Here is a 24,230-nt window from a genome sequence, read left to right as displayed (position 1 = left end):
TGACAGAGCGAGACTCCATTTCAAAAAAATAAATAAATAAATAAAATAAAATAAAATAAAATAAAATAAAATACCACTTCTAGAGCTCTAGCCTATACTCACATCAGTGTAAGAGAACAGAATATGTGCTCCAAGATCTTTGCTGCAGCACGGTTGTAACGGGATAAAAAAATGAAACCATTGGCCGGGCGCGGTGGCTCAAGCCTGTAATCCCAGCACTTTGGGAGGCCGAGGCGGGCGGATCACGAGGTCAGGAGTTCGAGACTATCCTGGCTAACACGGTGAAACCCCGTCTCTACTAAAAAATACAAAAGCTAGCTGGGCGAGGTGGCTGGCGCCTGTAGTCCCAGCTACTCGGGAGGCTGAGGCAGGAGAATGGCGTAAACCCGGGAGGCAGAGCTTGCAGTGAGCTGAGATCCGGCCACTGCAGTCCAGCCGGGCGACAGAGCGAGACTCCGTCTCAAAAAAAAAAAAAAAAAAAAAAAAAAAAAAAAAAAAAAAAAATGAAACCATCTAAAGCCCACTAATGGAGAAATTATTAAAGGAGTATCAATACCATTAGATACACTTATCCCTCAACATCCTTGGGGCACTGGGTTTTTCTTGTTTGTTTGTTTGTTTGTTTGTTTGTTTTTGTTGTCGTTCTTACTCTGTTGCCCAGGCTGGAGTGCAGTGGCACAATCTGGGCTCACTGCAACCTCCGCCTCCTGGGTTCAAGTGATTGTCCCGTCTCAGCCTCCCTAGTAGCTGGGATTACAGGCGTGTACCACCACACCCGGCTAATTTTTGTATTTTTAATAGAGACAGGGTTTCACCATGTTGGCCAGGCTGGTCTCAAACTCCTGACCTCAAGTGATCTGCCTGCCTCAGCCTTCCAAAGTGCTGGGATTACAAGCATGAGCCACCATGCCCACCCTCAGGGCACTGGTTCTACAACCACCCACAGGTACCAACATCTGCCAATGTTCAAGTCCCTTATATAAAATGGCATAGTATTTGCATATAACCTCCACACATCCTCCCATATACTTTAAATCATCCTCCCATATACTTTAAATACTTTAAATATATATATTAAAGTATATAAATAATAAATATACTTTAAATAATTATAAAAGATTGCTTATAATACCTAATATAACACCCATACATCACTTCGTGCAAGTGGATTCGACGTAGTACTTGGTGTTGCAGCAAATTCAAATTTTGCTTTTCAGAACTTTACGGAATTTTTTTCTTCTGAGTATTTTCTTATTTGAATCCATGATATGGAACTCATGGATACAGAGTGCCAACTCTATTTTCAGCTATTAAAAAGAATAAAGCAAACATCTTCTTACATGTGATTAGAGAAGACACGTCAAAAAGAGCCAGCTGGATGGGGCTTTCAATGCCAATATTTGGGACAATTTAAATATCAAAGAGAATAATGAAGAAATCAGATCAGTGCTGCCGCTTTGAGGGGAAGGGGGATCAGGGAATGACTGAAAAAGATTCCAAGGAAACTTTTTGTGGTTTAGGGTGGGCATTACATGGGCATATATGTTTGTCAAAACTAATCAAATTGTGTATTTAATATCCATATGCCTCAATATAAAATATTCTTAATTTTTTTAAAAAAATTATAATATGGCCAGGTATGGTGGCTCATACCTATAATCCCAACATTTTGGGAGGCCAAGGCAGGCAGATCGCTTGAGCCCAGGAGTTCAAGACCAGCCTGGGCAACATGGAAAAATCCTATCTCTACAAGACACAAAAATTAGCCAGGCATGGTGGTGCATGCCTATAGTCCCAGCTACTAGGGAGGCTGAGGTGGGAGGATTGTTTGAGCCTGGGAGGTCGAGGCTACAGTGTGCCATGAGTATACCACTGCACTCTAACCTGGGAGACAAAGTGAGACCCTGTCTCAAAAAATGATAATAATAATTTTTTAAAAAATTCATGAGCCCATATGAATACTAAAAAAGTATTAAGAAGGTCTCTTCTTAAAAAAAAAAAAAAAAAAAAAAGCCTGAAAAGGAATGATGGAATTAGAAAAACACCATTTCTGCAATACCACCAATGTAATAACTGATTGAACAAAGATCACCAATTGATGCTAAAATCAAGTTGTTAAAGGCCAGGTGCAGTGGCTTACACCTGTAATCCCAGCACTTTGGGAGGCCAAAGTGGGAGTCCAGGAGTTTGAGACCAGCCTGAGAAACTTAGCAAGACCCCATCTCTACAAAAAAAAAAAAAAAAAAAAAATCAGTCAGGCATGTTGGCACGTGTCTGTAGTCCCAGCTGCTTGAGAGGCTGAGGCGGGAGGATCACTTGATCCCAGGAGGTTGAAGCTGCAGTGAGCTGTAACCATGCCGTAACCATGCCACTGCACTCCAGCCTGGGCAACACAGCAAGAGTCTATCTTTAAAAAAATAATAATAATGAAGTTGTTGGATGGGGAAACGTTCACAATTCTCAAGGAATCACCCAAAAGATTACATATCACTTACGTGGAGGGAAAATATCCTCAAATAGAGAGATCTGATAGACGACACCTTAAACAAGGGACCAAATTTACCACCACCAATAAGAGGACAAACTTATATTCCTGATTGTGATTTAATGGAAAAGACACAGTATCTCCTAAGTACAATTCTTCCTAAAATACTAATATATAACCTGAATTTTACAGTGAGGAGATGATCAGACAACTCTATGTTTGCAACATTCTACAGGATGGCTAGCCTGGATTTTCAAAACTATTAATACTATGCAAGACAAAAAAAGATAGGGAGACAGTTCTAGATTAGAGAGATTTATAGACAAGGTAACTAAATGCAGTGCATAAATCTTAATTAGATTATGGCTCTAAAAGAAATAGCCATAAATGACTTTTGGGGGGCTATTAGGAAAATGTGAATAACTACTAGATAATACTGCTAGATCAATATTAAATTTCATTGGTATGATAATTGCCTTGATGGCTAGAAAAGAGAATTTTTCTTCATTCTTAAGAGATACATGCTAAAATATTTAGGGGTAAATGTCATAATGTCTGCAATTTACCATCAAATGATTCAGCAAAATGAAAGATTAAATCTAGAGAGATAAAGTAAATGAAGCAAAATGTTAATGGTGAGTTTAGGTAAAGACTACATGAATGTTCACTCTTTCAAACCTACAAGAGGTTTTAATTTTCAGAATAAGAAGTGTAAGGGAGAAGAAAATAAATTCTAAGGGAAAAAACTACAACAAAATTTATAGGATTGCAGAAAGTTGAAATGAAGGCTTTATCTGCCAGGGGAAAAAAGGACTCCAATTTTTCTTAACCTGAGGACACTTTTTTGTGTTAATATGCTAATGATGCTTTGCCCCTGTTTCCTAATTATACACTTAAGTCAGGCTGGACATAACTTGAATTTGGCAAGGAAAGGAAAGGGAAGGGGAAAAGGGAAGGGAAAGGGAAAGGAAGGGAAGGGAGCAGAAAAGGAAAGGGGTAGTACGTATGTATAGTTTGCTCCCATTTCTACATAAAATAACCTATATGTGTACAAACATAAGCACATACACCATAGAAATCCTTGTCTAGTTCATTTTTTATTAGGAACTCTCATCGAGCTATGTTCCTCACCCTCACAGCATTGTTTGAATGACTATGTTTCTTCCACTAGCCCTTAAGATCCATGAGAGACCTTGTCTTATTTGCTGGCACATAACACAAACTCAAATATTTTTAAAAATGAATGACTGGAAAATGAATTCAGAATAAGCATGGAAGGAGATGTGTGGAAGCTGCCCAGGTTGGAGCAGAGAGCAGGGCTGGGGAACAGGCGGTTGGAATCTTGGTGGGTAAGACAGAGTCAAAGGCAGATAAAGTCTGCCTTTGCTGGGTTAGGTGATGGGCAGCCACAACCCCATTCTGCCTTGTATGTGGTTGGTTAGCCACATCTCTTTCTACTCCCCTTTACTAGACCGTGAGCCTATGCAGAGTGAGAAGTATACCAGCTCTGTCTCTGCACGCCATCCCACAATGTTGCCTAGCACAACACAAGCTAATTGATTGGCAAAGCTTTGCTGAAGAATGAACGACAAGTCCATGAGTTGGTAGCATTTATTGGTCACATTCTTCCCCATCAACCAGCTTAATTTTTGTTATAAAACAAAAAAGCAAGCTGAATCTACCAAAGTCGATATTTAACCTTATCTTTATTTTTGGTTTCACTTGTCTAACTGGTTCCACTTAGTTGCACTGTTTACCTACTCAGCTGTGAAAGCCACTGCATTCGGCAACAACACTGACCTTCTCAGCAGCTAGAGAAGGCTGCATATTTTTTTCATTTAGACTTTATGCTTGAAAAATAAACAAGCAAATAAACTTCCAACTTGCTTTAGCTTTCAATGTACCTAAAATGGTTCCCAAAAACCCTTCCCACCAAGGGACTCTCCATAAACACTGCCCCCCCAAAATTCTCAAGATAACCCAATGATTAAATACTCTTATGACTTATTAAATGACTTGCCCAGGTCCCAGAACTGACAAGCAGCAGAGCCAGCTCTGCTTGGTTACATACAAAACCAACTTCAGTGCTCATGCTCTAAACTCATTATTCTTAGCTGACTCTCAAATGTCTACTAGGTCTAATAGCAGGGGGGTTGCAAACTGCTGCCCACAGGCCAAATCCAGCTTGCCACCAGTTTTGGTAAATAAAATTATGTTGGAAGGCAGCCACACTCATCGTTTACGTATTGTCTATGGCTGTTTTCACATTACAGTAGCAGAGTTGAGAAGCCATGACACATAAAGCCTAAAATATTTACTATCTGGCCCTTCCTAGAAAAAGTTTGTCAAACCCTGGTCTATAAAATCTAAGCAGAGACTATAGATTCAATCATAGGACAGGGTGATATCTACTTAGCTACTACTTTTTGTGATGAAATAATCAGCTGCTCATAGGTACACTTAGGGTTTCACTTTTTAAACAAAGAAATAGCCCCATTTCCTCACTGATTAATGTCCTAGAACCAATTTCTTGTATGCTACAAGACTGTCATGTGGAAAGCAGTTGGAGAAAATCAGATTCCATAGCTCCCAGCTCACCACACTTCAGATGTAAGCACAGGTCTTGGTCAGAGAATACCAGATGAATCCAGTCCTTCCACTCCACCCCTCTGGACAGACAGGCAGCCAAGCTAGGGTGGACTTGCATGTCCCAAGGAAAATGAGGAGTCCTGGGGCACTTTTCCCTGCTTTCAAAATGTGTTTTGAAGATCAAGAAGGACTCAAGTTAAAAAGGCAGGGCACTGACTTGGCAAGGGGAGAAGTTCAATTGGGAGCAATTCTCAGCAACATAGGAAGAAGGGAAAGAAGCTAATTTTGACAATATCAGGGGGAAAAAAACTAGGTTCCTATACATGGACCTGATTTGTTATTCGATCTGAGAAGGACTAACTTTATCAATAACAACAAGCACAGTGCTAGGCATTTTACACATATGATCTCATTGAATCCACCAACAATCTCTGTGAAGTGGGTGTCACTGCTCACATTTTTACAGATGAGGAAACAGCCTCAAAGAGGTTAGCAAGCTGTACAAGGTCACACTGCCAGGAAGAGTAGATCTGATGTGAACTCACCTTTAACTCCAAAAACCCATGCTCAAACATGCAATTTGCACCTCAGAGACACAATTAATTTTTAAAACCTAGACTGGGCACGGTGGCTCATGCCTGTAATCCCAGCACTGTGGGAGGCCGAGGAGGCAGAGATGAGCAGATCATGAAGTCAAGAGATCGAGACCATCCTAGCCAACATGGTGAAACCCTGTCTCCACTGAAAATACAAAAATTAGCTGGGCATGGTGGTGCATGCCTGTAGTCCCCAGCTACTCGGGAGGCTGAGGCAGGAAAATCGCTTGAACCCGGGAGGCAGAGGTTGCAGTGAGCTGAGCTGGCACCACTGCACTCCAGCCTGGCGACAGAGAGAGACTCCATCTCAAAACAAACAAACAAAACAAAACAAACAAACAAACAAAAGCCTGGGCAGACTGTTGAGTTGGGAAACTAAGTTCCTAAACCTATAATCCTAATTACAATCCTCCAGCCCTCCTGGGACATCTCCCCTAGGTCTCCTGTTCCTTTCCCGGGGATTGAGGCAATACCATTTACCAAATCTCCTGCCATGCTTTTAAATCAAGAAGATAGTGCTTCTAGACAAAAGAATGATTCTGTCGGATTCCTGTTTTTGTTTCTTAAATGAAAGCTTAACAAGAGTTGTGTTAACTCTCCTGTTAATATACTCTCACCTCATTGCCACACACAACTCCAGGGACAACTGGGAGCTGTGGTGTGCGGCAATAGGAGCTCATTATGCACGTCTCTTCCTAACTCCACATTTAGTGACACTACACTAGTAGTTAAAGTCAGCCTTGATAAAAATATTTACACCATGGAAATCAGCAAATGAATCAACACACGAATCAGGGCTTTTAGAATGTTTTTTAGAGAGTCAGTTAAACATTTACCAGCACACCACTGACTGAGCGATGTCCTGGTCTGAAGGCTCCCTAGAAACCTACCCAGTTGAATTCTCCTTTCTGACCATACCATCGCCCTTTCACACAACACTTACAAGCTCTTTCTTGTAGTTGCTTCATTTCAGATTCACAAGGATCCTGTGAAACTGCTAGTCATTTGCAAAAGGAGAAAGTAAGGCAAAGAGAGACAAAGTCGTTTGCCTGACATTACCCAGCAAATTGGTGAGAAGACAGCAATTAGAACCACTGATTTCAATCCACACTTTCACAGTACACTGCACATTTCCTTCATATCACATCTCTCACTTTGTAGCTATATATTTATTTGTGCGCATACTTGATAAAATCTCTCTCCTCTATGTGATTATAAGTTCTGCAAAGGCAGGTATCTTGTTTTTATCTGTTTGCCAGTGTCTCTCCTGTGACTAATATGCTACTTGCCACACAGAGAAATATTTCTTCATAGGATGAATAAATTAATAAAAGCATGAGTGAATGTACATATGGTTCTCTTCCTACAGGAGCACACTACCAGATATCTGACTTCAGATAACCAAAAATGATGAAAAAATTAAAACAGCAACATCACTCGGCCTGGAAATTGTTCTTCAGCTTTCTATTACTGCCTACAGCCAGTAAAAAAGACTTTCACTATGAGTCCACAAAGAATAAGAAAAGGACTGAAGCATACCGGTTTGATAGGGACGTTTACAAGCTGAGAGACCTCAGTGGCACTAATTCTAGCCATGAGTGCAGGATGACATAGCGATGGAGAAAGTCTGCCAGTCAATATGGTAGACGGAGCTGCTTTGGAAGGAATCTTTCCCTGTAGCTCCAAACACGTGAAAAATGATGTATTACAGAAAAAAACAAAGATTTGAGCCATACACAAAAACAAGAAGAAAATGTCTGAGTGTTTTAAATAAGAAGGAATTCAATCCAGGCAGCTGAGTGGAAGTTGAAGCCAAAATGGCTCACAGAGACAATTCAGATATGGGCTTTAACTGAGGACTGGTATCCCACTGGGTAGCGTATCTAAGCCACAGGCTCCTGTGGACAGATTTGCCTCAGCTGTAAAACTAAGACTAGATGAACTCTGCCCATGTGCTATGAATAAGGGGAAGGAAGCTCACCATCTCCTATGGGCTGAGGAATGTAGTGGGGTGTGAGGCAAGGGAAAGGGGCAAGATAGGGAGTAAAAACTACATCTTCAAGAAACCCAAACCCTAGGCTCATGCCACCTACAAATTTAGAGTTTGAACTGACATCACCCAGGTGGTATAGGAAATATCTAAGACAATGTCTAATATAATAACTGTTTCCTAAACCAGTAAACCTGCCCTATAGGGTCCACAGCCCAGGGAAAACCTAGATTCCCAGGATATGACATCCTCTGAACATGGAGTCACGATAAAAAATTGTAAATCACCAAGGAAATGAACTACCAAAAGACATATCAAAGATACAAAAAATAGTAGAATATCTGGGACAACCAATGAAAGGTGGCTTAAAGACTCTTCTCCGTAATGTGTTCCTAAGGATACTGGATGCAGGAGATATTCTGTAGCAAAAGGGCTCAGGGGCCAAATGAGCCTAGGAAACACATCATACTGTATCCTCAAATACCCCTTAAAGATTCACAAAGCTCATTACCATATAAAAGCTCTGACAAGTCCTGTAGTAAAGAAATCCGGTTACTCTTTTCAGCCAGTGTCTTCTAAATGTACCTAACCTGAGAATGCTTTAAAAAAACAAAACAAAACAAAACAAAAAAACCTGGCCAGGCACCGTGGCTCATGCCTGTAATCCCAGCACTTTGGCAGGCCGAGGAGGGCAGATCATGAGGTCAGGAGTTCAAGACCAGCCTGACCAACATGGAGAAAACCCATCTCTACTAAATATACAAAAAAAAATAGCCAGGCGTGGTAGCGGGCACCTGTGATCTCAGCTACTGGGGAGGCTGAGGCAGGAGAGATGCTTGAACCCGGGAAGCAGAAGTTGCAGTGAGCCAAGATCACACCACTGCACTCCAGCCTGGGTGACAGAGCAAGACTCTGTCTCAAAAAAAAAAAAACAACAACAACAAAAACAACCCAAACACCTATAAACATCTTGTAAAATACTGGTTGGGAGTGGTGGCTCACGCCTGTAATCCCAGCACTTTGGGAGGCCGAGGCAGGCAGATCATGAGGTCAGGAATTCAAGACCAGCCCAACCAACATGGAGAAAACCCATCTCTACTAAATATACAAAAAAAATAGCCAGGCGTGGTAGCGGGCACCTGTAATCCCAGCTACTGGGGAGGCTGAGGCAGGAGAGACGCTTGAATCTGGGAAGCAGAGGTTGTAGTGAGCCAAGATCATGCCACTGCACTCCCATCTGGGTGACAGAGCAAGACTCCATCTCAAAAACAACAACAACAACAAAAAACAACCCAAACACCTATAAACATCTTATAATACTGGCTGGGCGTGGTGGCTCACGCCTGTAATCCCAGCACTTTGGGAGGCTGAGACGGGTGGATCACGAGGTCAGGAGATTGAGACCATCCTGGCTAACACGGTGAAACCCCATCTCTACTAAAAATTCAAAAAATTGGCCGGGCGCGGCGGCTCAAGCCTATAATCCCAGCACTTTGGGAGGCTGAGACGGGTGGATCACGAGGTCAGGAGATCAAGACCATCCTGGCTAACACCGTGAAATTCCGTCTCTACTAAAAAAATACAAAAAACTAGCCGGGCGTGGTGGCGGGCACCTGTAGTCCCAGCTACTTGGGAGCCTGAGGCAGGAGAATGGCATGAACCTGGGAGGCGGAGCTTGCAGTGAGCCGAGATCACGCCACTGCACTCCAGCCTGGGCAACAGAGACTGTCTCAAAAAAAATCTTGTAATACTGTCTTTATGGGATACAGTTAGGCAAATACTGACTTCAAGAAGAAAGTTCTCATTCCTTAAATCTCTTCACAGACTCCTACCCCATTCCCAGCCTCATCTCCCAGCACACCCCATTGAAGATCCTTGATTCTCATCACAGAGGTTACTTTTCTCCCCAAGAACAAACATTCCAAACTTCCAAGTCTTCAGTAGGAATAGTCCTACTATTCCTCCAACCTAAATGGCTTTCCAAAATTCTACTCTCATTCTCCAAAGTTTAGCTCAAAGATTCTCTTTTCCATGATGTCTTTCCTATCCAACAACCTGGAATAAAATATTCCACGTGCTTTCCTTGAACTATAATTATAAGCAATTATTTCTCTTGGCCACATACTGTGGACACATGTTTTCAGTATGTCTGCCCACCAGACTATGAGCCCCTGAATAGTAATGACTAGCTGTCACTCATCTCTGTACCCCTCATCAGGGTGGGATGCATTAATAAGGAGCGGGCCTTGGGAGGCAGACACACACAGCTTCACATCATGGAGTTGTCTACTGTTAATGAGCTGTGTCACCTCTCTGACCCTTAGTTTCTTCCTCTGCAAAATGAAGACAGTAATCTCTGCCTTGCAACTTGTTGTGAGGGTAAGAAATGATGTTCTGAACGTCATGCTGGACAGGAAAAATCAGACACAAAAGCACATACGCACCATTGTTCAATTTATATAAACTTCCAAAACGGGTAAAACTCATCCAAGGAGTGAGAAGCCAAGAAGGTAGGTGCCCTTCCCAGGATAGGGGGTAGTAACTGGAAGGGGGTTCTGGGGTTTGTTTCTTGATCTGGGTGCTAGTTATGTGGGTATTTTACTTTGTAAAAAGTTTAGTTGTATACTTTATTTGTTTACTTCTCCATGAACTTACTTCAATACAAGCTTCCTGTTTTAAAAAAAAAATGATGTGTGAAATGTACCTGGAGAACACTGGTTGGTCATGGTAGATTTGGGGGCACAGTGCTGTGGTATTCTGTGCATGAATGTCCTTTGGGAGAACACCCGTTCTGTGCATGGGTGTTCTCCCAAAGGAGAACAGTAAAAAGAGTAACACCAAGGTAGGGCGTTAACAGATCACTGTTGGCAAGCTGAGAAGCTGGCAACTCTGATAACCTCAGAGTAAGGCAGGGCTGCCAACAGCTCGGCCTAGGCAGCAGGGTACACCTGCTCAGTCACCTGGCAATGCCTCCACTGCAATCATGTAAGCCCAGGCCACCGGCCAAGGCTCTCCAGCCTGCCTCCCACAACCACCTGGCTGGAAAGGCAAGGAATTCAGACAGAAGGGCATGGAACACCAATGATCCTGGGAGACAAGGGCCCAGTTGCTCCCAAGAAATAAGATATCAGAATTTGACCTGTAAAATGCAGTTTAAGGAGACAACAGCACATTTTAAAATGTGATAGTGCAAAGAGAAAGTAACCTATAGTTCTTATTCCAGAACATACTTAACACTAATTTTTTAAAGAGACTTAATAAATTTCTCGCTGACTGGTATCTAAAATGCAGGCCATTTCCCTGTTAAGACTCACTCAGAGGTGTCTCTGAAAAGCCTCAATAGTGTTTCATAAGACATGGGATCTTGAGATGGAGAAATATATTTACCAGCTAGGAAAGCCAAGATTCAAAGAAGGCCAGTAAGTTGCTAGGTCCCACAGCAATTCAATGGCAAAACTGCACTCGAACTCAGGAGTCATATCTCTTTCCTTAGAGTGGATTTGTCCCAGAAGGTTGTTTACACTGCCCCTGGGTCACTGGTCACTGAGGATGTTCATGGCCAGAGCTGAACTTTGTGTCTCAAAGGGAAATACAATAAACATGCTGTCAGCTCACAGGCTTAGCCCTGACCCCTCAATGCCCACCATGTGGGAGAATCAGATGCCTTGCTTTAAACTTCTTGGCTTTGCCCTCAGAGTAGTGGAGTGTATGATAGATGCACCTGACAGCAATAACTTAAGCATACCCTGAGAATGACTCTACGGTCTACAAAGAATGTGTGTTCAGTGTTCCAAGCTAAGGAATCAAGAACCTGGAGATTCATTCTTTATCTATGAGGAACATCTGAACCCCAGCCCATCCTGGGAAATACAGGCCATATCGGGGATTGGGGCCCTTTGTTTTGTGTTAAATGAAGGTTGCCAGGTGAAGGTCACCAGCAGGAGGGTGTTAAGTGAAAATGCTATATAAACTGCATGCATTTTACAAGCAGTTGCAATTTCCTGTCCAGCCTGCCACCACTGGACAGCCTGGTATGTAAGTGCCCTCAATAAACCCTAAGTCTTGTTCGCTGCCTCCGGGCCTCTTCTTCAACCTCTTGAACATGGTGCCATCCCTGTTGAAGTCAATAGGGGTCTGGCATGACATGAGGAAGGGGAAGGTCCTACACAATGAACTAGTGATTTTGTGTAACTCCCATCACAACCATTTGACCTCTCTCAATAACAAGAATTCTAAAATAAAAACCACATGAAGGAAAAACAAGAGCGAAAATGGCAAGGATTCATGCCCTCCCCTCCCCTCTAATTCCCCTATCTGTCCTTATTATCTAGAAAACTGTTAAAATTATTCCCATAACCTCAGCTGGCTCAGTGCAGAGTCCAGCCCCAGTGTGCTTCAACCCCTTGGGGAACATCTGCTGAGTCCTTCCGTGGCACCTCCTGGGGCACTGAGTCAGGCATTGTGTGTGATACAAAGATAACTAAGGTACCCTCACAGCCCTCAAGGTGTTTGAGGGCAGTAGAGGAGATAAGGAATGGGAATGGGCAAAAGCAAGTGATGTTGGAAGAAGAACAGTCTCTGCGCTCTGGGAGGGGTCCAGGCAGGGCTGGGGACACTGGGGAGCATGAGGTCACAATCACTCTCTGACTCTGCTAGGCACTGGGCCCCAGGTCATGCCAACAGCCCAGACCAATATGGGCACTGGGAAGACTTCCCCTTAAGAAAGGCCCCAGTCAACAGTTATGACTACTACTAGGAGCAGTACTAGTAGTAATAACCATAATAATAGCAGCAATAACAACAGTATCTTACAGTAATGAACACTTCCTCTATTCTAAGCACTTTTCATATATCATCCCATTTAATCCTCATAACCTACAAGATAGATACTATACTACCATTACTCACCTTTTACAGATAAGAAAACTGAGCCATAGGGAGGTTCTTTTATTCATTCTTTCAACAGCTATTTTTTCAGTGTCTACCATGAACCTGATACCACTCCAGCAGCGACAAGCAGACAGACAAAATTCCTGTCTGTCTACTTGTATATGGTACATACATTCTTGTGGGAGATAAACAACTTGCCAAGGGTTCTCAGCTTGTTTAAATAGGGAACTCAAGATTCAAACTCAACCCCTCTGACTGTAGAACTCATACTTGCAAACTCCCAAGATGAAAGCTGCCTGTTACCTATACTCATCGTTAATAGTAAAATATTACATTTCCTCTATTTTAAGATGCATGTGTTTTTTACATGTTAATGTCTGAAATCTGGCTTCATTTTATAATATATGTTCAAAGAAATCTGTGGGCTGCGCGCAAAGTAAGTCATAATTGCTGTTATGCTGTTAAGTGTGGATTTAGCGGAACACAAGATATTTGATTACCAACCCAGTTGAGTTTTCTGCAACTGTTAACATTATATGCCATTGAATTTTAATTTAAGATCCCTAATATTACTTCAAATACATTTTTAAATTCCACTATAAAACAGTATTGAAAGGAAAGGTTATTATGCATGCAAGAGATTGCTTATCACACACAATGTAATTAAAGGGAGTAGAAATCACTAAATCTCCTGGAGCAGACACAGAATTTTCAAAGCCTAAAGGACTAGCATTAAAATGAAAAACATCCAATTGTCAGAAGCTTCCAGCTATTTAACTTCCAGCAAGACATGATCAATTATGGAGAAATAAAAGTATGAGGTTAGCCAAAGAGAAAATGTACACCAAGCCCCACTATTCTTTGATAAACCTCAAAATTACAGTGCCAACCTTAACAGTAGTAAAGAGATCAACATCATGAAAAGCAGCACATAATTCTGAAGTTACATATAAGTTCCAAGAAGCAAATATGAAATAGAACTTGGTTGATGTGAAAAATACCTATACTCCAAATTCTGGCTATATAGAAAGAGCAATTCATACGTAAGCATATGAATTATTGAGCAACACTACAAACAATTTTTAAGTGCATACATTTAAAGTCATGCTTCTTTGTTTCTGGAAAGATATAATTAACTCAATGGCATATTTTACCATTATCAATGGCAAAATTGATACCATTATCATTATTAATGATGCCTAAAAACAGATGATTGTGGCAATTACAATGACAACTGCCATTTATTGAGTACCTGCCAAACACTCTATTTGGTATTTTATATCCATTATCTCTAAGCTTCATGACAACTCTATAGAGGAGCGACTCAGAATTCCCATTTTAAATTTAAGGAAACTAAGGTTGAAAGAGACTAGTGACTTCTCAAAGTCATATAGCCAGAAAGCAGACACTAGAACCAGGTTTGCCTGCATCCAAAGCCCAAGTGGTTTTCAGGGCACTATAATGCCTCTCCCTATTAACAATCCACCCCTACTCCCACCCAGACACAGCAAGCACAGATTAGCCTTCACATGCAGAAAACTTTCTATGATCTCAAGAGCAGGATGGGCCAGCATGAATTCAAAGTAACAGGGTCCCCCACTCTCAACCCACATACCCCAGGATGATTCAAATTCTGCTGTTTATATGAGTGCTTCCATTTTCTCACCCTACACTTAGAACATAATCAAGGGGGCCCCAAATTGACCAACTGTCTTAACATTCACATAGCCAATCAACTGACTGGTTCATTCCTTCCAATTGTGCCAATTTGCTAGCAAAATCAGAACAGATAGTAAATATGCTTGGTAAGAAGGAAGGGCATCCTCTCAGTTTCTGACCTTAAGGCAGGAAGGGTCCTATGTGCACATATGCATTCAAGGAAGCTGAGGCCTCCCTGAGCCTAAGGGAGAGTCCAGTTGATTGTGCCAGTCACCTTCTGGGGATCCATTGCTAATCTCAGGGAAGCCCACAGTTTTAACAAACAACTGTTTTTCTTCTTGATCAAACTTTTCCAGGATGGCAGGCAGGGGTTCATGAATTTTACCCCATTCTCTGGACATGCGAATACAATTTCATCTTGTATATAAAATTCTTGTCAATGTTTCTCCTGAAATATTCCCTCAAGAAAGAGCCTCAAGCTTGGATGCAAAGAGTGAACTAAGACATTCAAAAAACATTTATTGAGCATCTCTGAGGGTACAGAAAGGAATAAGATGTAGTCTCTACCATCAAGGAACTCAGTTGAATGTGGGAGGAGGATCAGCTAAGAACTAACTATGTACAATGAAAAAGAGAACAAGGTGAGTGTTATCCTGAAACACAGAGGAGGAAGGGATTAATTCCAGGTGCAGGGTAAATAATAAACTGGGCTAATACTGACTGAACACCTACTATGTACCAAGGACTATACCAGGCATTTTACATATTTTATCCAAATTAATTGCCCTGTGGAATATGTTCTAATACTATAATCCTCACTTTACAAAATGAGGAAACAAAGAAGAGGCAAAGTACCTCACCCAAGGTCACATAACTAATTTGTAAATACTGGAGCTGAGATTTGGACCCTGCTGGCCAACACCGAAGCTCATGTTATTTTCACTATAGTAGACTACATCTACCAGCATAGAGACATTTTTCCTGGTAGAAGAGGAATCTGAATTTGCTTCCTCTTCTGTAATGTGGGGACAATAGCAATGCCTGCTTCACCAGGTTATCGTAGAGGGAATGAGCCCAAGAACATAAAGCACTCAGCACAGTGTTTGGCAAACTGTAAGTGTTCAGTAAATAGTGGCAGCTTTGTCGTCATCGTCATCACTGTCATTTCTTCTCTAAAAAGTCTAGAATGTAGCCGTCATGAGCCAGAAAGCCTTTTTTTTTTTTTTTTTATTTTAAAGGGATTTAAAAGAAAAAAAAGCTGTTGTTTTTCTCTGAAAGAAAACAAAAGATTGGCTGGGCGCAGTGGCTCACACCTGTAATCCCAGCATTTTGGGAGGCCAAGGTGGGCGGATTGCCTGAGGTCAGGAGTTCGAGACCAGTCTGGTCAACATGGTGAAACCCTGTCTCTACTGAAAATACAAAAAATTAGCTGGGCGTGGTGGCAGATGCCTATAACCCCAGCTACTCAGGAGGCTGAGGCAGGGGAATCACTTGAACCCGGGAGGCAGAGGTTGCAGTGAGCCAAGATCTCACCATTGCACTCCAACCTAGGCGACAGAGCGAGACTCCATCTCAAAAAAAAAGAAAGAAAAGATCTCACCAAACCACAAGTCCTTCCCATGACCACCTGACGAGTGAGGTTCCTGTTTCCCCAATGAGCCACATCATACCTTCTCTTCTGAAGAAACGGTCAGCTTGTCGCTGGATATCAAGCTGCACACCTGGTCCAGACTCAGGCTAAGAAATTCTTCTCCTAACATCACCTCTGGAAAGTGCTGCTCTGTTCCAAAAAAAAAAAGCAGAACAAAACAAAGTTATAACACACTCCTGCCCTTCCAAGACAATCTGTGGGATTCACAGTAGAGTCCTGGAGGGGGTCGGGGAGGCCATGGAGGGAAAGGGAGTGAAACAAAGACAGAGACATCATGGCTGGAGGGAAACTTGCCTTTTAATTCAGCAGTGATGGCATCCACTATGATCCTCTGTCCTGAACATCAACACAGACGAAAATGGGGCAGACAGATCTGAGTTTGTATTTTTTCCATGCTCCATGAGATTAATAATAGCATTGCAGAAAAGCCTCACTGGGACCTGCCTCCATAATTGAGCTCATTTCCCCTCAGAGTGCAAGCTGGTGGAGTTGCAGACAGTGCACCCTGAAGCTCAGCCAAACAAAAATGGGTCAGAACTGTTGTGTGTCTGAGAGATCTCTGGGGGTTCTTATAGGAAGTCAACATTAGAAGGTCAGAAGATGGGATCATTCTTTCTTGCCCAAAGTCAAGCCTACTTTTGTGAGTCTCTGGTTCATGAGGAGGCCCAATTAAGCATTCATCCAGGTGTGGTGGCAACAAGGTGACCCTATCACCCCTAGAACAGTCGACAGAGTCAGGCCTATGGAACTGTAAGACAGAGGGGAATGTGGTGACAACTAGAATAAGATAAAACCCACAGGCCTAAGGTCCACAGAAGGGAAATGCCAGGAACAATTCCTACCCTGACATTTTTGCAGGTCATCATCCTGCTATTAGAGAATTATATTCACTGAAATGTCATCTACTTCAGAAAGAAGGAGCCTAGGTTCAAATCCTGGCTTTGCCATTTATGATTATGTTTTTGGGCCAATGGCATCATTGCTATGTTGCCCAGGTTGGTCATGATCTCCTAGGCTCAAGTGATACTCCTGCCTCAGCCTCCTGAATAGCTGGAACTATAGACACAAGCCACTGCACCTGACTTCATTAACTTCATAAAAATCAAACAAATAATTTAAGATTTAAATCATTTCTTGTGAAAATCATTTTTAACTTTTTATATTGAAATAATTTTGGACCCAAAGAATTCTCACACAAATTTCTATCTTCATCCAGATTCCCTAAACGTGAATAGTTTACTCTCAAATACTGAGTTATAAACAATATTTTCCATCTTCCACTGGACAAAAAGGGCTCCCCACTTGCTCCACACCAGCCTATTGATATTACCACGGTCACAACTAAAGGTTGTCCATCTTGAAACTCAGAAATGTTTACACATAATAAGACAAATCTGAAAGTCAGTTTCTTTATGAAGGGAACCAACTGTCAACATCAACATGGTAAGAAGTTGGTCTTTGCTTCTCTGCATATCAATACAAAAAAAAGCCTTTAATTTTTAAGTGAAACATTCAAAAAACCTTCTTAACTATGGAAATATTTAAGACTCGACAGTATTATTTTTTAAGTGTTCATTGCTAAAGATCTTAAAATAAAAGCAAGAGAACAATCTTCTTTGGATGGTGAGAATTTATTCTTGGGCTGGAGGCTGGGAAAGTACTGGATTCTCCCTCCATTCCCTTTCTGATCCAAGAAGTCTTTGAACCACAGTCCCCTGTCAATTGGTAACACCCAAGAAACAGCAGATAGAAAAAGCAGTCACCACACAAGCCACCACACCATGAGCAAGCACAGGACATTGAGGCTCTCTGGACCAGCCACAGCTGAGCTCAGCAGGACCACAAGGTTCTAAGGAGAGTCCCACAAACCAGCACCAACATCTCTCGCCCAGAGCCACATCTGGCCTTCCCACATGTATCTTTGGCTGACCAAAAACCTGACAGCTGGAGAAGGGAAAAGAACAAGAGGAGGTAAGAAAGTAAAATTCTATGCTGTGAAATAAAAATTTCCTTAGCGCTCATAAGGCTGTAGATAGGCTTAGATTTTAAAAGGGAAGATAAAAGAAGTACAGTAATGTATATTCTAGGTGATATGGGGAACAAATCAGAAATCCTTAGAGATAAATCAAGACAGAAGGTAGTCAGCACCCCACCTCCATCTCTCTGTCCCTCCCCTGCTGCAAGGTTTGAATCTAAACCCCTTCTTTCTGAAGTGGGCTGCTTCTCTGCCCATCTGGAACCTTCCATTGAAATCCCATTCAGAAATCCTCCCAGGAAGCAGCATCTAGTGGGGAAGGGGCAACAAGAGAAATAGCAGGCAGCAGCTTCTCACCCAGGGCCGGCACCCAGGTCTGTGAGGTTTGTAGGGCATACGCGGAAAGGGACAAAGAAAGGGATCAAAGAGGAAAACGCCTTCCCTTTTCCATGTAGTCTGAGGAGACAGGGGTAACCCCCAAAGTCTTTGAACTAGGGTCCCCTCTCTGTTAGCAACACTCAAGAAACAACAGGATAGAAAAGACAGAAACAGGATGCTCCAGCTAACTCCATTTCCTGGGAAATAGGATTTCCCCAGAAGACTTTGTATTCCAGTCAGCCCTCTGCACAGCTGCTTCCTGGAAAGAACCCACTTTGCCCCCAGAAGATACCTGCCTGAGTCATCTTCTGTTTTGAACAATTATTTGGGTGTTTTGTTTTGTTTTGCTTTGCTTTGCTTTGAATGTATTAATGGAGAATGTAATAAAGAGCCTTGGCTAAAGGGTCAGAAGACCTGGGCTCACGCCTTATAGTCACTTCTTCCCAGGCTTTGCCATCCATTTTATGAAGGATGAATATTATCAGCCTGTGTTCCCGCTTTCCAAAGTCCGGTTCTGTGAGCAGTAACACCTTTTTTTTTTTTTTTTTTTTTTTTTTTGAGATGGAGTTTCACTCGTTGCCCAGGGTGGAATGCAATGGCACAATCTTGACTCACCGCAACCTCCGCCTCCCAGCCTCCCGAGTAGCTGAGATTACAGGCGTCCACAACCACGTCCAGCTGATCTTTTGTATTTTTAGTAGAGACAAGGTTTCACCATGTTGGTCAGACTGGTCTCGAACTCCTGACCTCAGATGATCCACCCGCCTCAGTCTCCCAAAGTGCTGAGATTACAGGTGTGAGCCACTGCGGCCAGCAGCACCGCTCTTTAACATAAAAGATTTTCTGTATAATCAAGATATCCCTTGGAGCCAGGCACAGTGGCTCACACCTATTATCCTAACACTTTAGAAGCCTGTGCAGGAAGATCATTTGAGGCCAGGGGTTCAAGACCTGGTCAATAAAGTGAGGCCCCCTCTCTATTAAAAAAAAAAAAATGTAACACATCCTTTGGGACTGCAGGTCCTATGGGCAAGGCTGTGCACCTGCAAGATCTTAGAGACCAAATTTAATTCTATCGAATTCAGCAAACTGTCCAGTGATATAGGTTATTCAGTTCCTTGAGGCTGCAGGTTTCCCATATATTAAATGGAAATAATAATAGTACATATCTCATAAAGGTGATATGGGCATTAAATAAAGAAATAGATGTAACTCACATTTACTGAGTCCATTGCAGGTGCTAGGTAACTCATAATGTATGATGTATCAAATGCAGCATTTCTTCAAAAATGAAGAAACTAGAACTGATGTCTACAAGCAGCCTACTGCCTCACAAGCAAGACAAGACAAGGCACCAATAACTCCATCCCAAAGTCTACCTCTCACATGACTGAGAGAGGTACTTCCAGTACAAACAAAGACAGGGAACAGGAAAATTCAGAGCATGTGTAAAGAACAGTAATAGTGAAGTCTAGCTAGAACCTAGGTGATGTCTTCATTCGTCCAACAAAGGTTTGCTGAGCACTCCCTAAGTATGAGGAGCTCTGCCCAGCTTTTGGAGATGCAATGGAGAGGCAGACAAGGCTAGATTCTGGGGGAAGAATGTATGTGCCGGGGGCATAGTACCTTTTAACCACGGGCTAGCCCTTGAAGGGTAACTCTCCAATAATAACTAACTTTTCTTATCGTTTCGCGTCTTTTTCTTAAAGAGGAGTGGACACAGAGAAAAATAAGTCAGTTAATTAAGGGTTCTAGTTAAGAGTCCTTGTTAACCGGGCTTTACTATAAGTAACAAATATTGTTTAAGTTCCATGTCCTGCTTGGTAAAACACAATGAGTATGTTCCTGTCCATGTGGATGGGAAATTATGGAGAAGAGGAAGAGGCACCATATAACTTTCAGTCTTTTCCCCATCCAAGCAACACAAACATATCTTCCCAATGTTAAAAGGATGATAAAATTTGGGTGATACATTCCCAGGCAAGGGCTTTCTCTGAGGATACAGTTGCATCTCGGAGAAAGTTGAGGCCATTTCCTAATACTAGCTAACACCATTCTAAGCATTTTACATATATTATGTCTCTCAATCCCCACAAAAGCCCTACTAAAGTGAGTATCAACATCCCCATTTTACAGATGGAGAAACAGAAGCTCAGAAAGTCTAAGACATGTGCTTAGGTTTACAGAACAGTAAACCTGGTAGAGCCAGGTTTTGAAACCAAGACTGCCCAATTGTAATAACAAATATTCTGATAAGTATCTTAGGTACCAAGATAAACACCAATCCTGAGCAGTCCACTGGGGTAAAATTCAACATAAACATCAGAAAACCTTAAGAATCCCTCTTGGGGTGCTGGACATAGAAGGAGACAGAGAGAGGCATAGACAGAGGATATGTATCTAAAAACCTTTTTTGGGGGGAAAAAATAGAATAATCTTAGTCCCTCAATTCCTAACTTCTTGGCATTCTGGAGTCAATTCCAGGGTTCAAATCTCAGACCTAACCCCGGAATTAAGATATTTCCCTAATCCCTCCATCCACTAGGCCAGAGGAAATGATAGTCTTTGGGGTTCCCAAAGCCCCTCAAACGAGAAATAACAATCATATCCCTAATCACCCTCCTTTATTACATGAATCTTTCTATTCTATTGGGACTGGGAGCCCCATGAGGTCAGGGACCAAGTCTGTGTTATTTGAAGCTGAATTCTCAGTTTCCAGCATAATATCTGTATATATTGAGCTCTAAAATTATTACTGCACTTTCCTGACTGTTCCTCAAGACTGCCTAGGGCTCAGGCAACCTCTCAAGCTAGCCCCAGGACAATTCCTCTCTCTTCATGGAATGAAATAAACCTAAACCTTTGATCTGGTTCATCTAACCTACAAGCTTAGAACAAACGGAATGATGACCCGTCTGTGACTTCCTTGACCTGTACAGATGAAATAAACCCCATAAGAGCCATAATTCCCAGGGCCAGCAGCCCCAGGGAACAGGTGTGAGTGCCTCTGAACTGAACCACAGGTCACACCCTCAGGACAGACTGGCTGACACAGGTGGACACACAAACAAAATGGAAACATTTTGGCAGGGTGAAAAAATGAAACCACAGAACTGCCTTAAAACCCTCTCTTCTGCCCCTTCTTACTCTGCTTTTAGAGGCCAGAGGCAAGCTTTCTTGAATCAATATTTAGCTTTCCAGGCTCCCAGTTTCTCTGCTCTAGGGAAAAGGCTCAGCTCCCACAGGGAAGTAACAGAGACCTACCTTGATCTCTTCTCAGAAGGGTCATGACCACCAGCCCTCAGACTCTAAATATTATTACCTCCACACTCCCTGGGAAGGCAGGAAATAGCTCTCTTTCCATGTTGCCTTACTCCAGAAATATTATGTGTTGTCCTCTTTCTCCTGTCTCTCTCTCTCTCTCTCTCTCTCTCTCTCTCTCTCTCTCTCTCTCTCTCTCACACACACACACGCATGCACACACACAGCCAAGGCCATAACAGTGCTATTGATTCAACAGTGAGTTTCCCCATAACCCAGAAAATGGAACAAGGGAAGTTTCCTAAATTCCTAACAAAGAGCAAGCAACGAAACCTATCTGTGTCTGCACTACTGCTTCATTTGCCACCTTCAAATTAGATGCAGAAAATCCAAGAGAGGCAGGAGTGAGGCAATCATCATGGAAAATAGGCTGGGCTGGTCTGGGTGGGTGAGAAATAAGTAGCGGGGCTTAGGACACAGACCTCTGCAGTCAGCTGGCCTCCCTCTGGCCCTGCCACTTACAAGCTGTTAATATATGATCTTGGACAAGTTACTAAACCTCTCTGGGGTTTCAGTTTCTTCACCTATAAGCTGAGAAAATAATAACTATCTCTTATGCTTAAGTGAACAAAATGAGGCCATGCCTATGAATCATGTAGCACCATTCCTGGCACCTAGCAAGTGTTCAAAACTGATAGAAATGCCCATATTATCATCATCATTATTTCATGGTGACAAGTTAGCAGCAGCAATTTTAGAAGAGGACTCTCACTGAGTCAGAGATTTATGTTTTTAATGCTTTTCCAAATTTTTCTGCTGCCCTTAATTTAATTACTTCATTCCATGATCTCAAATGACTCAATCAATCAAAAAAAGGCCATTTCTCTCCATGAGCACGTGAAATCCAATGGCTTTTCCATCCCATGGCTGGAGGTTTTCGCTTAGCTTTGGCAGCCTGATGTAAACAACATGTCCAAAGAATTTTAATTGCTACTTCATTAATGAAGTCCCATTAACATCCCTCCCAAACAGCTCTGCTGATGGCCCAGTGCATGGCTGTCCAATTACCAAACAACAAAGTCCCCATAAACCTAAGCCCTGGCCTCTGAGGTTAAAGATTAAGCAGTCCCTGGAAACAACAATAATGAGGTATAAGAAACAGGCTGTGAAAGACACTGGGGTCCATTTCCCAGCTACTAGCTGCCCAGGAAGACTGTGATGCCATTAGCTGAGGCAAGAGTCTGAGCAGTCAGCTTCTAACTGCAGGACCTACCCTCCCTACCCCAGAATAACATATATCATAACAAAGATCTGGGGGACTTCCCTGAGGGGGAAACTGAATCCAGAGGAAGCAGGAGGGACTGCCGCAGCAGGAAGAGACAGGGCCCTTCCAAACAGGAAACAAAAGAGGCAGCTGGACATAGAGATGAAGCTTCAGCCCCCACAAAGTTGTGCTCTCCCCGGAAAAGCCAAGGACCTATCAGAAGACAAGAACTGGCTTTAAAATAAAGTCACATTTGTTTAGAGAGTAAGCTGGCAAAATCTATCAAAAAAATTTTTAATGTATACGCTCTTTGATCCAGCAATTATGCTACTAAGATTGTAACCTACAGGCATACTAGCAAGTATACTCCAAAATATTATGTATAAGAATTCTCACTGAAGCATTTTAAAAAAAAGAAAAAACTGGAAACATTAATGTCCATCAATAGAAGACTGGTTAAATAAATTATACTCCATCCATGTGATGCAGCAGGTTAAAAGAATAAGATATAGCCATACACAAGGGTCTGGAAATAATTGCAAGATTTGTATTGTCAAACAAAAGTACAATGAGTACAGAGTGCTTCTGTTTGTGCAAGTTAAAAAGCATAATATATAAATTCTGTGGGGTTACCAAGGATCTCCCCACTTCAGAGACACAGCCTGGGAGAAGACTGGCTTTGCATTTTATACCTCTATGTACTGTTTGCATTTTTTGGTCATGAGTATAAATTGCTTTTATTGAATATATTACCTACATTTTTCAAACAATGGTATAGAAATGTATCTGCTAACATAGAAAGACACTCAGAATATACTGCTAACAAGTTTTTTTAAGAGATAGGGTATCTTGCTATGTTCCCCAGGCTGGACTCAAATTCCTGGGCTCAAGCTATGCATGATAGCTTGAGCTATCAACCTCAACCTCCCAAGTAGCTGGGACTACAGACACCTGCTACTGTACCTGGCTAGAATTTTTTTAAACTGGAAAGCATACATATACAATGAAAAAGATCTGGAAGGATACACATCAAGGTGCTGCTGGCAGTTCTCTCTGGGTAGGATTGTGGTATATTCTTCCCACCCGTGTGCAGTTTCTGTAATAGTCAGGGATGAGTTTTATTAAAATAGCAATAATAACAACAGAAAAAGAAAGCTTTTTAGAGAAGGAAAAGAAAGAGGATTCAGCAGCAAAACTGGAATCTACAGACAAGTGAAGGCAAAGCAAAGCTAGCCAGAAACTGGGAAGAGTTGGGGAGGCTGCACAGAACATACCTGCCTGCAGTAGACATCTAGATAAAGAGAAACCAAAACCAGAAGTACTGGAAATACTTCCTCCCACAAAGTGCATGTGGTCTGCAACAGCAGTGACCTGAGGATTCCTGTCTCTCCTGCCTGGACCCAACTCTGAGGCTCCCTCACTGCAGATGATGAGGCTGGGAGGGAGGCTCCACAGCACAGCCCCAGTGGTGTGTACTTCCGTAGAATGCTCT

At 42.2% G+C, this 24,230-nt stretch overlaps 1 protein-coding gene across 5 annotated transcripts in view; it reads right to left on the bottom strand.

Moving 5' to 3' along the window:
* The window catches only part of KLHL3 (kelch like family member 3), a 295,050-nt gene that overhangs the window by 45,272 nt on the left and 225,548 nt on the right, over positions 1-24,230 (bottom strand). For all 5 annotated transcript variants that reach the window (XR_001884624.1, XM_017867838.1, XM_017867839.1 and 2 more), the window contains one exon: positions 15,880-15,989. Coding sequence is in view for 4 of the 5 variants with exons in the window: in XM_017867838.1 (XP_017723327.1) it covers positions 15,880-15,989 (110 nt within the window). In the remaining variant the exon portion in view is untranslated. The remainder of the gene's footprint in view (positions 1-15,879; positions 15,990-24,230) is intronic.

This window comes from Rhinopithecus bieti, unplaced genomic scaffold, assembly GCF_001698545.2.
Source record: "Rhinopithecus bieti isolate Rb0 unplaced genomic scaffold, ASM169854v2 scaffold_4475, whole genome shotgun sequence".
Taxonomy (NCBI): domain Eukaryota; kingdom Metazoa; phylum Chordata; class Mammalia; order Primates; family Cercopithecidae; genus Rhinopithecus; species Rhinopithecus bieti.
Note: the sequence above shows the minus strand (reverse complement) of the source record. Positions and strands in the feature narration are given on the sequence as shown.